The following is a 15380-nucleotide window of genomic DNA, read 5'->3' as shown; positions in this document are numbered from 1 at the left end:
CGGCCCCTGCTGGTCCAGCCACTCATTATTTGCCGGCCCTCCAAGACCAGGGCAGGTCCGATGGAGGAGCACGCCCTCAGCACAAGTTAGCAAACATTTCAGCTTAGATAAAGCAGAGAAGACTCTAATGGCCACCTTCCTCGTGATGGAATGTTTTGTCATGTGGGGATGGCGTCACCTTTCAACGTGACTCCTGCCCCTTCAGGTCTATTGATGGCCCCCGAGCACCTGCCAGTCATGCAGCCCATCAGTCACCTTCATCTGCAGAATCTGACTTTATCTTAATGAGCGGTTGTTATGGCACTGAATGAATGGAGATGGTCTCCATTCAACGGACAGGAAAGTCCGGCATTATCACGTTAACGAAGCCCCGCAGTTCATCAAGTCATCGCCTCGTGTCCGCACGGCCACCATCAAAACACGTCTCACAAGAAAGCACACCACCGTCCGGTGCCTTGATCCCATTCGGACCCCCGGACAAGTCCGGGTTGTCTTCTTGATTGTGTTTTTGCTCTTCAATGCATTTCCTATTGTGGTATCACATTCCACTGCAAAGAATGTCTGTAAGAAGTTGGGGTTTGGAGGAGGGAGGGGGTGTCAGAGGGAACGGGGGCCTTTATCCGAGACATCCTGTTCTTATTGTTGAGCGCTCGAGGTCGGCCACAACCCGACATGTAAGGCTGAAAGGGAACAAAATGGGGCTGTGCACACGCACATGCACCCTTCTAGGGCTGCTGGTGAGGTGGCGCCAAAGAGTTCAACTGGGAAAATAAATCGTTAACGCCTTTGAATAACGTGCATCGCAGATTTTGATGATTTCTTACTCGTTGGTTGTCCCTCACCACATTGCGGTTTGAATTTCATGCCGTCACTATGAGTTTTTCAAACATATTAATTCCTATTAATTCATATTAATTATTACTAGTGAAGAAAATATACATGTTGTATTTTTTGCCTAAAATTAAAAAGATAAAGTGTTATGAAAAAGTGTTCGCCCTTTTTAGTTGCATATTTGCCACACTTACAGTGGATGTTTCAAATCAACCTTAAATATTAGTAAACCTACAAGTGATCAACTGCAATCAAGCATTTCTGATAACTTGTGTCTTACAGCGGTGTGAAGGAATTTTGGGTGCGCTCATCTTTGCAGAATTGTTGTTCTGCCACACTGGAGCATGAAGCCTTCTTAAGGTCATGCCTCAGCATCTCAACAGGGTTCAGGTCAGAACTTGGGACTAGGCCACTCCAAAGTCTTCACTTTGTCTTTCTTCAGCCACTCAGAGGTGGACTTGCTGGTCTGTTTTGGATCATTGTCCTGCTGCAGACGTTGGTTTCAGCCAACAGCCCCAGACCATCACACTACCACCACATAAGGTGAACCTTTTGTCTCGTCAGACCAGTTTTGCTCAGTGTCTTGTGATGGAGTCATGTCCACTGACCTTAACTGAGACACCTGCAGTTCCTTGGATGTTGTTGTGGGGTCTTTTGTGACATCTTGCATGAGTCGTCGCTGTGCTCTTGGGGTTATTTCGGGTTGGCCGGCCACTCCTGGGAAGGTTCACTACTGCTCCGTGTTTTCACCATTTGTGTATAATGGCTCTCACTGTGGTGTGCTGGAGTCCCAAATCTTCAGAAATGGCTTCAAGACCTTTTAGATCTCAATTACGTAATTGAGAGAAAGAAAGTCATTTTTTTTACCTCCCTAATTTGTAAAAAGTCATTGTCGACTCATTTTTAACTTTGTTTCATGATCTGAAACAAGTGTGACAAAAACGCCAAAAGAACCTTGGAAGGGGGCTTTCTTTTACACTTTTCACACCACTGTACAAATAACAGTAAACTGTATGACGTACAACTGCATACTCAAATGAGTCAACCCATTATGCAATTGTTTGGATTGTGAGAAAAATGTGGGAAAGCTGGTGTCACATACCCGCAACCAGATGAGTGATGGCAGGCCAGACAGGATATGAGGTGGGTCTTCAGGAAGCGTGAAGTTCACTGAATTTCACCCTGAAAACACAGTAAAAGGTCAAAGTACAGGTTAATTAATTGTTGACTTTTATCAACATTACAAATATACTCACCGATCAAATCATTGCACAGTTCAAAACAATAGATGCAGCAAACAAAAACACAACATGCATTCGTTTGTGTTACAAGAAAAATGCACAAAGATTAAATAATACAGTATATATTACAGAGGCATTTTAATACACTGGTGAAAAATTACTCATTGAAGTAAAATAAAAATCAGACCTTCATTGTATTACTTTGACACATCTTGGAAAAGGAGCCTTTTCGAGCAGAAAATTTGACATGATTAGTATCAAAATTAACATTTACAATGTTTTTTTTTAACAAATTGAATAAGACAATACAAGCCCAAACAGCTCCAGCACTGGACACATTTAAAACATGTAAAAAAGTTACCCTTCATATGAACAAGACATTTATTATAAAAAAGGACAATGACGCAAAAAAATAACAGGATTTAAAACAAAGTGCAATTACTACCTCGTTGGCTTCACGGTGTCCTGTACTCCAGCACCCCCTAGTGGTCACAAACCAAGTAGGCATTTTTGAACTTACAACTACACAGCACAAAGTTACAAGAGAAAAAGGTGTCTTATCAGGTCCACATATTTTTGGTCACTCCATAAATGAAAAATCAGGTTCTTCCACATCCTGAGAGAATTTGGGAATCCCTGAGATAATTTTTTCTGTCAAAGTGCACGAGGTAAAAACAAAAGGTTAAGATTTGAGGTTGGGATTAGCTTGATGCTATCAAGCTTTTCAGTTCGTACCAGGAGTAAAACATTGCCAAATTGCTGTCATGCGTCTTTATTCAATCGAGGCGTGATGGTCCTACGGTAAGTCCACCTTTCTGAAATGTTGCGTTTGACTTTGATGGTGCTAGGCGGTGCCATCTCCAATTCCAGGGAGGGGCTGGAGTGTGATTTGGTCAGATGGCCTATGTCCCCCTCTTCCTCCTCGTCCAGAGGGGATGAACACATGGCGTTGTCAAACATGCCGAGGGCGGTGGTGATCAAAGCTCCGCCGTCGCCCATCTTGTGGATGCCCTTCCAGGCCTGCAGCACACATATGTAGCTCTCATAACGACATATCTGCAAAGCAAGGAGAAATGAGATGAGGTCACAGAGTAGAGCTTCATATGCGCTCCATCATGGATCATCATTCTACCTCGTGCTGCAGGTACTCGGCCCTTGTTCGATGCTCTTCCATCTCCTTTCCTCTGCCCTTTCTGCCCTCTGGAGGATTCTGCTGGAGGTACGACAGGTCCGCTTTGAAGGACTCCAGCATTCCAGTGTGAGACTGCAGTTGGCGTTCCTGCACAGGCAACATTTGGCAGTGAATCTGTTTTTCATCCAAACTTGATAAAGATAACACAATAAATACTGCGTACAGTACTACTACTGTACCAGAGTGTGAGCAGACTGCGAGGCGGGAAGGATCGGCCTGCAGAACCTCCTCTGGGAGCCTACGGCTGCGGGGAACGGAGGGGAGGAGTGGAGAGCTGACACCAAGTTAATGCGGTTGATCCATGAGATCATTTCCATTTTGGATCTAATAGGGAAATAGACGACGCTAGAAACATCGCATAGACAAATGTCTCCACAGAGAATCCTGCAACTTACGAAGCTTGAAAAAGGAAAACTCTCCAGTCGGCCGTCTGCAAACGGAACACGTACGGCTTCTTGGTGTAATCGACGGCCGCCTCGGCCAGCGAGTGATGAACACTCACCACCTCCTCATTAGCTTGCGGCTCTTTCCTACTGTGATCCTGACACAAACACACACAAACACGCAGGTAGATCAGGTACCTCCGTTTCCACATACTTTTATTTTGAGTCTACTGTTTTCATATGTGAGATATACGACTCAAGTTTAAAGCTGAAGGTGACACTGGTGTCCCAAGAAGCTGTGATCCAAACCAACCTTCTGTAAGAAAAGGACCATTCCTTTCAACACGCCGTAGAAGGTCTTCCAGCGTCTCTTCCCCCAAGGAGCTGCAACAAAACACACACACCGCACACACACACAATGAATTCTGGCTCAAATTGTTTTACTGGGCCACTTTTTTGGTCACTCACTGCGCTTCCCGTCAATGTCGGCATGGAGTTTCCTCTGAAGGAAACCCTGTTTGACAACCGGCGCCGCCTTGTCGTGGGGAACGTCCTGGAAGGGGTTGCTCTTGGACCGCAAGGGCACGTCCTCCTCCGTCAGTACCGAGGCCAGCTCCTCCTCGTCGCTGCCCAATAATATTATAGTAATATAATTATAGCGAGTGTGAGTGTGCGCCATGTGAGGCTTTAATGAATCACAATGATAAATACTCACACTGCCCACTGCAACGGCTCGCTCTTGATGGAGTTGTACAGACACTGAAATGTAAATACATAATATATAAAATGTCATTATCTTTCAAAAATTACAATAATTCAAGAATTTCTTACTTTCAGCAGCTCTTTGCTGAAGTTTTCTCCATCGTTCATTCCATCCAGGTTGGACACAAACTTGGAAGTGGACATGGCTTTCCCAACATTCTGTTGAACAGTTCAGTTAGGTACAGTTACTCTCAGCCGGAGGTCAGAGGTCATTCAGCACACTCCTCACCTGCCCGTGCAAGTCTGTGTTGAGGAGCATGAGGGCACAAGCAAGAGCCAACACTGCCTCTGAGGAGGGAAAAGAGTCAAAGAGTGGGTGTGTGTTATTGATGGAAAAGCTCAGACGCGACGGTGAAGCCCACCTGGCGAGGAGAAGGAATCTGGGTTGCACTGATGGAAGCGGCTGGTGAAATGCTGCAGTACCCGCTCCCTCTCCTGAGTCTCTCCCAGCAGGATCACCACTTTTAAGAAAGATCTGAGAGACACAAACAGAAGTCAAATAGATCATATTCAGGAGTTTTCCCATCAGCGTGTCTAGTTTAGCTCTGCCTCCATAATGCTCACCTCAGGGCTTGGTCCAGAGTTTGCCCGGTGAAATCAAAGAACCTGAGGTACTCCTCTCCAACGGCATGACTGAACGCATTACTGCAGAAACACAAGAGCAGTTAAACATAAGAAAAGAGCTAGAATAAAAGCGGTACCCAAGACCGTTGAGTACTACAGAGTTATGTTGAGTTATGCTCTTACTCTTTGTCGAGGTGCTTCACCACATCTACACGTTGGACCCCATCCAGCTTAAAGAGACGTTCAGCGAGGTGACACGCCATCTCCCTGTCAACGTCGCCACCATTCATGTGAGGTGGTGCATCCTCTGATGTTCCGCTTGTCCCTCCATTTGCCATGAGTAATGGTACGGATCCATTCAGGGTGCCTGTGACCTCCTGAGTTTCGTGTGGCGTTTTGGCCCGAGTAGGAGTCACATGCTGAATCAAGGAGGTTGCATGCTGGGATGTTTTGTCCTTCTCCCGTTGCTCATCATGACCAGATAATTCAGTCGAGTCCACAGGCTGGATTGAAAGCTTTTCATCAGGTAATCCATCAGTACGTTGCAGCTGTCGGACGTGGACTGAGCCTTCACAGTGTGCAGTATGGTTTGTTTGGGTCTGCTCTGGCAGTCTGATGCCCTTTGTGGACTTATGTGGTTGTGGCTGTACCTTTACAGATGTTTCAAACATCTCTGTATTATCATCTTCAGGGAGTGAAGCTTCTTTACTTGTGGCTTCTGCAAGACGTACCTTTGTAAGTTCAAAAATTGGTCCATTATCATTAGTTTTTTGCAGCAGTGTTGGCACCTCCCTAAAACAAACGGATGTACATGTAATCATCATCATCATCATAAAAGGCACAGACCCTAAGAACTCCATTAATCTACCACAGTAAGTATCATGTGCGGTCAGCAATCAGCTACTGTATCTACCTCTGCATGGGCTTTAAAATGTTCATTGAGCTACTCTGCCATTAGTGTGAAAGCCATGTGTTACACTTGCTGTGTTGTTGTTGACAATAAACCCATTAATGGTATTAATTCTGGTTGTCAACACAGGTTCCGTTGCTGCTGTGTTGTGGAATACGGTTGTTAGTTAATGACTATTTGGTCAAGGAGATCTATATTTTCCTGTGCACAGCGTCATTATAGTTTCAGAAATAACAGCTCTTTCACAATTATCATCAGTTTGCAGTTAGCAACCCGTGATCGTTGACATAAGTCGTAGATTCCTCAATCCAAGATGGCAGCTAGGGTAAAATTGTATAGTAGAGAAATGAGGCTGGAAAAATCCTTCACTTGTTCTATTGTCGTTCATGTGTTGTAGATTTAAACTCTTGGCTGTCAGAGGTACTAGTATTCTACGCAAGTCCTGTGGGTGGCACTAATGTACATAACAACGGCTAAATAAATGCTATTTTATACGCAGCAAAAAAAGTCAATTTTGCTGGATCTGCAATTTTGTGGATATCAACATGGTGGGACAAAAAAACAACATTGAAATACTCACGTGTCGATGAGGCATTCATCAGGACTTTTTTTGCTCCCTTCCGCCATCTTGCCGCCTTGAAATGAAGTTTGGTCGTCTCCTCCTGAGTCGGCGCATCCAGTCAGGGGAACATCCGTCTCCTCCCGTGGTTCTTCTGGGCATAAATCCACTGGTGCAACCGCATTGGATGTGACGCACTCTTCTCCCTCCTCCTCTGAATCAGACCTCAGTGTGACGGCTGGAGCAGAAACGGATGCAAATCACCCTTTCATGTCCAACCAGCCAGGTAATAGAATATGCATTTGCAATTATCAAATAATCCTTTGCATGATGCGTACCGTTGTAGCTGATCTGTCGGCACTGATGTGTTGAATGTTCCCTTTGTTGTGTCATCGGCTCACGTCCAGCTGCAGCATCACATGGCTAAAAATTGCAACACGGGTCATCGATCATGCACAACATGTGACTGCGGGTGCAATATGAGACCCACATCATCTATGCTATTCACCCTACATTCATCCCATCCACTATTCTTCCTTAAAATCGGAATGGACTAAAATGGCACTTCATCACCTCTTGGAAGAGATGTATCAAAAAAGTGCCTTTACAAAGATAATGAGGGGTATTAATTCAACCGTATGTTTAATACCGTGGCTGTAGTTTGCAGCTATAAGAAGAAAACATTAGAAACATCTATTCACGTGATGCAGGGCAGTGTACAACCACAATGTATGCCACCAGACACCTTCAGGATCCAGAACTGGGACACTGCGTGATATTTATTTTTTTAAACCATGCATCCCACCTGGCATCCTCCAGTACATCTATCAACCCAATACTTATAATTTCATTCAATTGTTCGTACCTCTAAAAAGTCTGGACACAATTTCTCATGAGCAACTGTGTCTTAACCTTTGAATGTTACGTCCACGACGGGTTAGGAACTTACCTTGATATATTTGCCCGTACACTCTGAGTTCACTGATGAGTCCAAGCCATTTTGTTTCTCTGTGCGCTCCACTTCCTCCTCCTCCTCCTCGTCACCATAAGGTTTGTGTAATGATGAACAAGAAGTCAGAGAGTCCAGCACGCCGGTCACGTTGCTGTCAGTTGTCAAAGACCGCCTCTCTGCGGCGGCGTCAGGAATCTCCCACTGCACCGTAGCGAAGGAGAGCGTGGCGGCGGCGGTGCAGTGCAGGGCTCGCGTAGGCCATATCGTCTGCTCCCACTCGTCTGCACCCTCCTCCTTTGAATTAGCCTCTCCGTTCAAATGCTGCTCATCTTTTGAGCTCCTCGAGTGTCGCAAAGGCGGCGCCGTCAAATCCATGGAAGGAGAGCCCAGATATTCCTCCTCCATTTAAGAGACTCCCAAGGCTTTGGCGGCAGCAGCGAATGTCTGTTAGGTTGCAGAGATGTGCCAGTCACAGATCTACAACACAGGACAACATGTGATGAGAGGCCCGCTAATTAGGTTAAAGAGGTTCATCATGAGCTCATCCAACGCCTCATGATTGAAAATAGTCAAGTAAATCTCCTTGAAGGGAACACGACTTCAGCACGACAGACAAAAAGTCTATTCATCGGATTTCTATGTTGTCGAGGAGGAAATAAACAGCGGCCCTATTCATGTGACGAACAGTAGTGTTGCGCAACCGAGGACAGCACATGTAAGCAAAACTGATACTAATGCACTTACAGCTAGGACCAGAAGTATTGGGGTAATTACATATTTCATCACAATAAATCTCAAATAAAACAAGTGCTTTAAGAGGTTTCACACAAAAGCCGCATGCACGGGTCAGAAACTTCTGCCATCTCTTTTCCAGGGGCTTTCATGGACTTCACATTGGTAGTACCTGCCAAATATCAACTCAGTACCTGAAAATGGAGGTACGTCACCCTTAAAAAAGCTGCTCATTCCTAAACGGGAGATTCCATCTTGCTGTTAAACATCTAAACAAAAGCTGACATACTCAGATTTCAACATTTATGACCGTATATATTCTGAAGGGACACTACTATAGAAAACTAAAACTAGGAAAAGACACATTCACCAAACCTAAGCCAGATGTACCTATACTATGTACATTTTCAAATTGTTAGTTGCATGTGAAATAGAAATGCCATGGTTGTAATTGTTACCTTATTGAGGTATAGTGAAGTAAAACTAATCTTGGATAACGTTTAGTCTTTTCTTGATTGATGATTTAATCCTGGGTGCAGTGGAAGTCAATATTCATGTGCTGTTTGCTAAATTATTTCTTTCAAGACACACTGAATATTGTGCTATGTAGCTATATAAACATGCAGCCTACCAAAAAATAAAAAAAAAAGTTTGTTTCTACCTTTTTCCATTCTTTAGTGATCCGCAGTAGAACATAGTAAAGTATGTGTGTGCACACGTGTGCAGGCATGATAAAGTCAATACGTTGTTGATAGAAATAGTGGCCATGGGTATCCTGGTGAGCATTTTATCTGTCTGTTTTATTATTTTATCACCACAACCCTTGCGTGAATGTTGTCACCACAAAACCAAGGGTATCTCTCCCCAAGGTCTGTGCCAGAACATCAACAAACCATGTCCAAGGCGACTATAGCGACTTCATCCAAAAGAGTCGCTGAGAGGCTGAAGCCGGGCCTTTACTTTGTCTGACGCGCCACACATAAAAAATCTCAGAGATACAAAAAATGAAAGGAATACAGCCGTATTTTTGTTGACCGCTAATTCATTTAATCTCTGTGATTACTTTGATTATGAGTTTGTGCACTGTATCATAAGTTGATCATTAATTTTCTTTAATAAAAGGTTAAACTAAAAAAAAATAAAAAAATCAATCCAAATTCATTCATGGCTCCTACAGCGACTTTACACGACTCTACAGCTCTGCAGCTACATCTCTACATTTCTCCTGCAGCTTCCCCTTTACGCCTGTCTAGCATCACTGTTCGCCTCACGCAACCCACATTCGGGGCCAACCTTGACCGCATTTCCTGTGTGCACTCACTTCCTGCAGGGGTGCTTGGGTTGCTCAGCTGCAATTCACTGTCATACTGTGTTAGAAAAAGGAGAAGTAGGCTTTATTGATGTTGGCAGGAGGGGAATTGTAAAAATGTAGTAAAAAAATCTAAATTACACTGCTTGTATTTTTTTTATATTATATATTATAATATATTATAATATTCTTTTTTTTACTATTTGTTTTTGTCTAATGCATGTCATTCTCTATTATTTATGATGAAAACAAGGTAAAAAATAGTACAGAAAGAGATATATTTTCCATCTTCAGGATAAAAATGATGTACACTAATGGGAGTGGCATTAAAAACATTAAATTTGAAAAATTATTTGAGAATAATCCTTATATTTTGTCTACCTTATTCAGCAGCAAAACACAAAACATTAAAAGCAGCTATGAGTATGATAGACTTGTCGGCTAATGACTTTATGGAAAAGACGATACAGGGTACTTAATACAGCTCAAAAGTCTAATATCTATTTGTATAAACTGTTATTGCTAGTGTGTCAGAAAACAGTTCTCAGAAGAGTTAAAGCGTGACTTACTGCCCTGCGGGATCTTAAAAGTAACATCATACGATCAGCCGGCTTGTGAGCGTTTTGTTTTCAAAGAGGAAGGACGACAAAGCAGACATGCTGTCACACAGAAAAAATACAAATCAACCAGCCTTTTTTTTATTACCTGCTGGGTGCCACAAACTAGCTGCACATCCGCTCCATGCTGCATTTCAGCGAGTGGTGCTCACTGCTCAGTCCTGGCAGGTGGGGTCTCTGCAAGCTTTTTGGACCCTGGGTGTCCTTTACAAATAGATGACGATTAGAGAAATGTGTGCTGTCTCGCTGCCTACAGAGGGGAAAAAAAAGCAGGAGGGAAGAGTTAGTAGGAGGGTGAAAGCTGCTGAAAGAGGAAGAAAGGACACATTGTGATTGGTAAATGACTCAGGAGCAAAGACACCTGAGAAGCTGAGTGTACACCCACAGGCCTAAAGGCATGCAGGAACACACATACATATATAAATACACACACAAGTCAGGTGAGGGGAGTGGCTCGGCTTCATTCCTTCAAATTGCACTAGTAGTAATGATGTGGTAAAACCAGAAGGTGTCTACAGATTCAATGGAAGTTCGCCTGTTGTCATCCATCTTTGTTTGACAGATGAGTTTATTTAAAAGGCAAATACCCTCTATGAAGTAAGATATTGCGAAATATGAGCCTGTCCATTAGAATGAAAAATATAATTTTTTTTCTGCATTGTTTGCAAACGCAGTGTATGTTCACGATGAGCATTTTCGACATTTCTGCTAATGCTTTCCTTTCGCTAGCGCTGACATTCCACTTTTAATGTTTTACTTAATTGCAAGCACATTTAGCAATAATATGCTATTAACATATAAAGCGTGTGAAAAATATTATTCCATAGCGACACGGTAAACAAGCACAAGCCGATTCCAAATTGACATTACTTCGCAAAATAACTTTAGCATCATTAGCATGATTAGCATTGCGATTAAAATATTAGCATTACCTAGCATTTATGTGGGAATCCTTGCAGCTGATATCTAGCTAGCTGTTGGCTTCTGTGGCTACGTTCATGTAGGACATAGCAACTTATGGCAGACAGCTGTGATGGTAGAGGTTTTGTGTTGTTATTTTAACAACATTTATCAGCATGGTTTTAATAGTGTACAGCACAATAAACGTTAGCTATCGACGTGGCTTCACCCTCGGGATCGGCGGTAGGGGATGCTGTAGAGCTATTGCAAAGTGACGAGGGCGTTAACTTTATGACGTCACTTTTAGGCGACTACTATTGTTTACCAGTGTAAACAAAGACGGACACAAAATGTCAATGGGGTATGTTTAAGTCATTGTATTAATATAAAAAGTCAGTGGAAACGAGACGACAATAATAGAAGAATCCTTTAGTATTTATTAATTACAAAAAAGTAACTTACTACAGTAGCTACAGTTTCACATTTATGTTGTTTGTTATCAGTATATCAACTAAAAAATGTTAATTTTCGTGAAAATGTCAAGTATTACCTGTGAAAGACATTAAATCATATTTGCAATTGTTCGAGTAATTTGTGTGGAGAAAAAAATCAAACCATCCCTAACAGATTGAAATATTATTTTTTTTAATAAACATTCAATATACCCAAGACAGGGACATCTATGCACAATGATACCTCACTAGTGACAACATAGGGCCAGTTGAGGCACACAGCTTGTTTTATTTAAATAAAAGTATATGAATAAACTTGGTTTTAGCATGCTTAATCATAAAACTAACGGAGACAAACAGCAAAGTGGCCCCTGTGTCCTTCAGCTTTGGAAGAAAGTTTGGACAACATAATCTACAGCACTGAGATCTCAGTACTTAGTATAAGTTAGTATAGCTCTAGTTGTTCTCTTAATTGCGTCTTGGAATGCATGACAAAAAAGAAAAATGCAAGCGATATCTGGTGGGATCTTCTGTACTGGATCTCATTGGATGCCTCCAAAGACCTGATGATGGCTTTGCTACAACAGAAGTGTACACATTGGACCCGCTACTGGAGGTGTGTGGAGTTGGACTGGCAGCAGCTGGGACAGGACACCTTCTCCTTGGACAGGTAGAGCACGGGCTGGATGCTGCTGCTGAAGTCCATTAGGCCAAAGGCGACGTAGTGGATGTAGCAGCGAAAGACATCAGGCGAGAAGTAGTGCTGGAATGGAAAGAGCGCGACGGGCGGGAAGTAGTTGAACACGATGATGGCCAAGATTATGAGCACCATCTTGAAGGCCCTCTTCTTCACCGGATGCATTTCGTCTCGGCCGGGCCCTGACTGCCGCAGCACCCACAGGATGGCGATGTTGCAGAACACCATGACGGCAAAGGCGGCGAGGATCATGGCGGTGAAGACCTTCTCGAAGTTGACAATGTTGCCTATGCATTTGGCGGTGGCGTAGGCCAGCGTGATGAGCCACACCAGCATGGCGAGGCCCGCCCGGTGTTGGCGGTCCTTCAGCTTGGTGAAGGTGATGGGGTGCACCACGGCCACATAGCGGTCCAGGCAGATGCAGGAGAGGAAGAGCGGCGAGGAGTCTTTCATACCATAAAAGAAGCGCAGAACGTACCAGGTGCTGCTCGTGGTAAGGAAGACGATGTTGGCCAGCTCTAAGGGAGGGATGAGGCAGAAGAGGACGTCCAGCACGGCCAAGTGCAGGATGAAGATGTCCGACGTGGACGAGTCGCCCTTGTTCTTGTGAATGAGCCACAGCACCATGATGTTGGCTGGGATGCCCAAGAACATGTTGATGAACTGCAGGCCCAGGTACCAGATGAGGACGGCCGGCATGTTCCTGCAGCCCTCGTACACCGTCTTCTCGGCCGGCGTGTTGTTGATGGGCCTGTGCTCGATGAAAAGCACCGACAAATTGAGGAAGAGAACCCCCATGACGGTGAGATCAGAGGGTGCGCCCGCTGGAGGAACTGAAGATCACAAAACACATGAGACATTAAAAACTCAAAAATTTCACTTTGATGATGATTTGGAGTGCATGAGAAAATGCTATGGAACATGGAGCTCTCTTGGCTCACATTCTGCACAAAGTACCGTATGATTACGCTTAACATCAGGAAACGGAATCATTACTGAAGAGGTTCTTCCCTTATGCCAGCCCCTCTGTCCTGTCGCTTTCGAAGTCGTATGCAATTGTATGTCGCCATTGTATGTCAGCCATTGCTGATGTATTCCTGTTTGTTTCTGTTCTGTTATTGTCATTGCAATTCTTGTGTTTGCTGCTGTTCTTTTTTCTTATTTTCTATCCCCTCATGCTCCGATCCGGCCGCTCCATATTTGCATAACAACAAAACATTGAATAAAGCCAAATAATACTCCATATAACAGGGAAGGTTTAGCTTCTGCTTTTCCCTGGCAGAGCAAATTGTGATTACACTATTTTTGAAAAGGTTCATTCATTAAAAGTCCAAATTCGTGAAAAGTCACTGAGTAATATATTTTTTCAAAAACAAAATTAAAAGAATGTCTTCAGCATTGAGGATGTAAATGTAAAACAAATCTACAATAAGCTTTTTTTCAGCATTTATCTAATTTGACTGGAGTATAAAATTACATTACTTATTGTTTTTAAAAAGGTTAACAAAAAAGAATTAAATAATCAGATAAATGTTAGGAAAAAAACAATACAAATAAAAAAAATAAACATATAAAATGAAAAATAATAATAAAAATTTAAATGTAAAAAAAACAAATAGAAAATCTTTAAAAATGTAAGTACACCCGGAATTAAAAATGCAAATATTTGAATGTAAAAGGTTGCTTTTTTTTACCAGTAGTTTTATGCTAATTGTACAAAACTTTGCAAAGAGAGACTTACCTGGTTAGCAAAAAATGCAACTAAACTTTGCAACCCATCCAAATCAGTGCGTAGACATCCTGAGCTTCTGCCTCTCAAATGCTTAGAAGACTCCTTGTGCAAGATGAACCAACACTTCAGGGATCTGCCGCTCCAGCCCATCATCCAATCAGAGCATCAGGACGAGGAGGCTGCCAATCTCCACCATCTTGTCTTTTTGGGCCTGTGCACACCCTAGCAGATAAATAACAAATACGCTTTAAAACAACGACACATAAGTGAAAGTGTGGAAAACCATCCAGGTGGAAAGAAAAAAAAAAGTAAGGTTGGGGGGTGTGTATGCAACAGGCACCATGTGGCGGGACGTGTCGTGGCAAGCCATCATCCGTTCAACACCGATTGGCAATGATGCAACCAAGCAATGGGGCCTGACGGAAAATTGGCAGTAAACAACTGATGCAACCGTCCAGAAAAATCAGTCATGATTCAATTTGCCGTAACACTTTGGAGGCTGTTACGGCAGGCTGACATGTTTTTCACGCTATGGTGGTGACACGGCTTACAGAAGGACATCTCTGGTGACCTTTTACCCCAACGAGGCATTCTGCTGTGTCAGTGCAGGCACAAGAAGAGCTGCTTCAGTGGCTCACGTCTGCGCGTGTCGCCTTGAAATATGACCCACGTTCGTTTACCTGCACATCTGCCTCCTGCGCTCGTACTCATCTTCTACGGGAGATGCATGAGCCATGTGGAACCATAGAGGGTTCCAAAGTGTGCAACAGAACAGTTTACACATATGTAATACACTCACAAAAGTGCAAAAATCGCTATAAAGGAAGGTATTAAAGTAGACATATTTCCCATACAGTGGGAGTGTCCATACTGAAAAGCCAAAAAAGGCCGAGGCCACTTTGATTTTGTTTTTTAACTCATGGAAAAATCCCCCAAAAATGATATACACTAGTCACAAAACGTGAGTCACTTTGAATCTAAAATCATGTCAACTTAATTTGACCTCTGAACTTATTGAGGCACATGTCCAACGTCCATTTGTACACACGAGGATGGGGATGTCAATTTGCCTCCTTTATTATTGGCACACCTTTGGGAGTTTTATCGTTCAGTTGCTTGCTCGAGAACAGGAAGTTCAGAAACAGAAAGTAGTGAAACATTGAAGTCTACAACTCTTTAAAGGGGGCCCATTGTGCTTTTCCTCTTCTCTCACCTATTAAATGTGTTTTTGCTCTAATCTTTGCTGTTTTAAGTCAGAAATGTGCCACAAATGGCGGCACTTTTAACTCCCCTGCCATAGAGACCATCCCATTTTAGTTAGGCTGATTTATGGGCCCCATTTATTGAAGGGGCCACAAAGGATTGAGTTGGTATTCAAAGCAAGAACCCTCCTGATATTGAAGGATTTCACACGAGAGATGTTTTTTTTTTTCACAATTAACTCGGGGTGTCCACACGTTTTCGACACAGAAACACAGAAGGATGAAAGATGCTGAAACCAATGAGGGGGCGGGATGAAAGCTGCTGAAACCAATCCAATGTAGGTC

At 43.2% G+C, this 15380-nt stretch overlaps 2 protein-coding genes across 3 annotated transcripts; both read right to left on the bottom strand.

Moving 5' to 3' along the window:
• Positions 1–1946: 1946 nt before the first annotated feature.
• LOC131107052 (PH and SEC7 domain-containing protein 2) lies at positions 1947–11210 on the bottom strand. Of its 2 annotated transcripts, XM_058056725.2 has the most exons (18): positions 10985–11210; positions 10141–10302; positions 7392–7871; positions 6781–6865; positions 6464–6680; positions 5705–5765; positions 5157–5623; positions 4974–5054; positions 4772–4884; positions 4639–4697; positions 4479–4568; positions 4363–4406; positions 4116–4273; positions 3961–4031; positions 3660–3805; positions 3444–3588; positions 3205–3351; positions 1947–3128 (listed from the first exon to the last, which is right to left on the bottom strand). In XM_058056725.2, the coding sequence occupies exons 3-18, from the start codon at positions 7797–7799 to the stop codon at positions 2835–2837; spliced, it is 2586 nt and encodes an 861-aa protein (XP_057912708.2). In that variant the 5' UTR covers positions 7800–7871; positions 10141–10302; positions 10985–11210; the 3' UTR covers positions 1947–2834. The 2 variants fall into 2 exon arrangements, with proteins under 2 accessions (XP_057912708.2, XP_057912679.2); XM_058056696.2 differs by having other exon boundaries at positions 1948–3128; positions 5157–5765.
• Positions 11211–11559: 349 nt separating this feature from the next.
• Positions 11560–13967, bottom strand: hcar2 (hydroxycarboxylic acid receptor 2-). Its single transcript, XM_058064130.2, has 2 exons — positions 13843–13967; positions 11560–12934 (listed from the first exon to the last, which is right to left on the bottom strand). The coding sequence occupies exon 2, from the start codon at positions 12897–12899 to the stop codon at positions 12012–12014; it is 888 nt and encodes a 295-aa protein (XP_057920113.2). The 5' UTR covers positions 12900–12934; positions 13843–13967; the 3' UTR covers positions 11560–12011.
• Positions 13968–15380: the final 1413 nt, after the last annotated feature.

This window comes from Doryrhamphus excisus, linkage group LG10 (assembly GCF_037039965.1).
Source record: "Doryrhamphus excisus strain RoL-2023G ecotype Guam linkage group LG10, RoL_Dexc_Guam_v1.1, whole genome shotgun sequence".
NCBI lineage: Eukaryota > Metazoa > Chordata > Actinopteri > Syngnathiformes > Syngnathidae > Doryrhamphus > Doryrhamphus excisus.
Note: the sequence above shows the minus strand (reverse complement) of the source record. Positions and strands in the feature narration are given on the sequence as shown.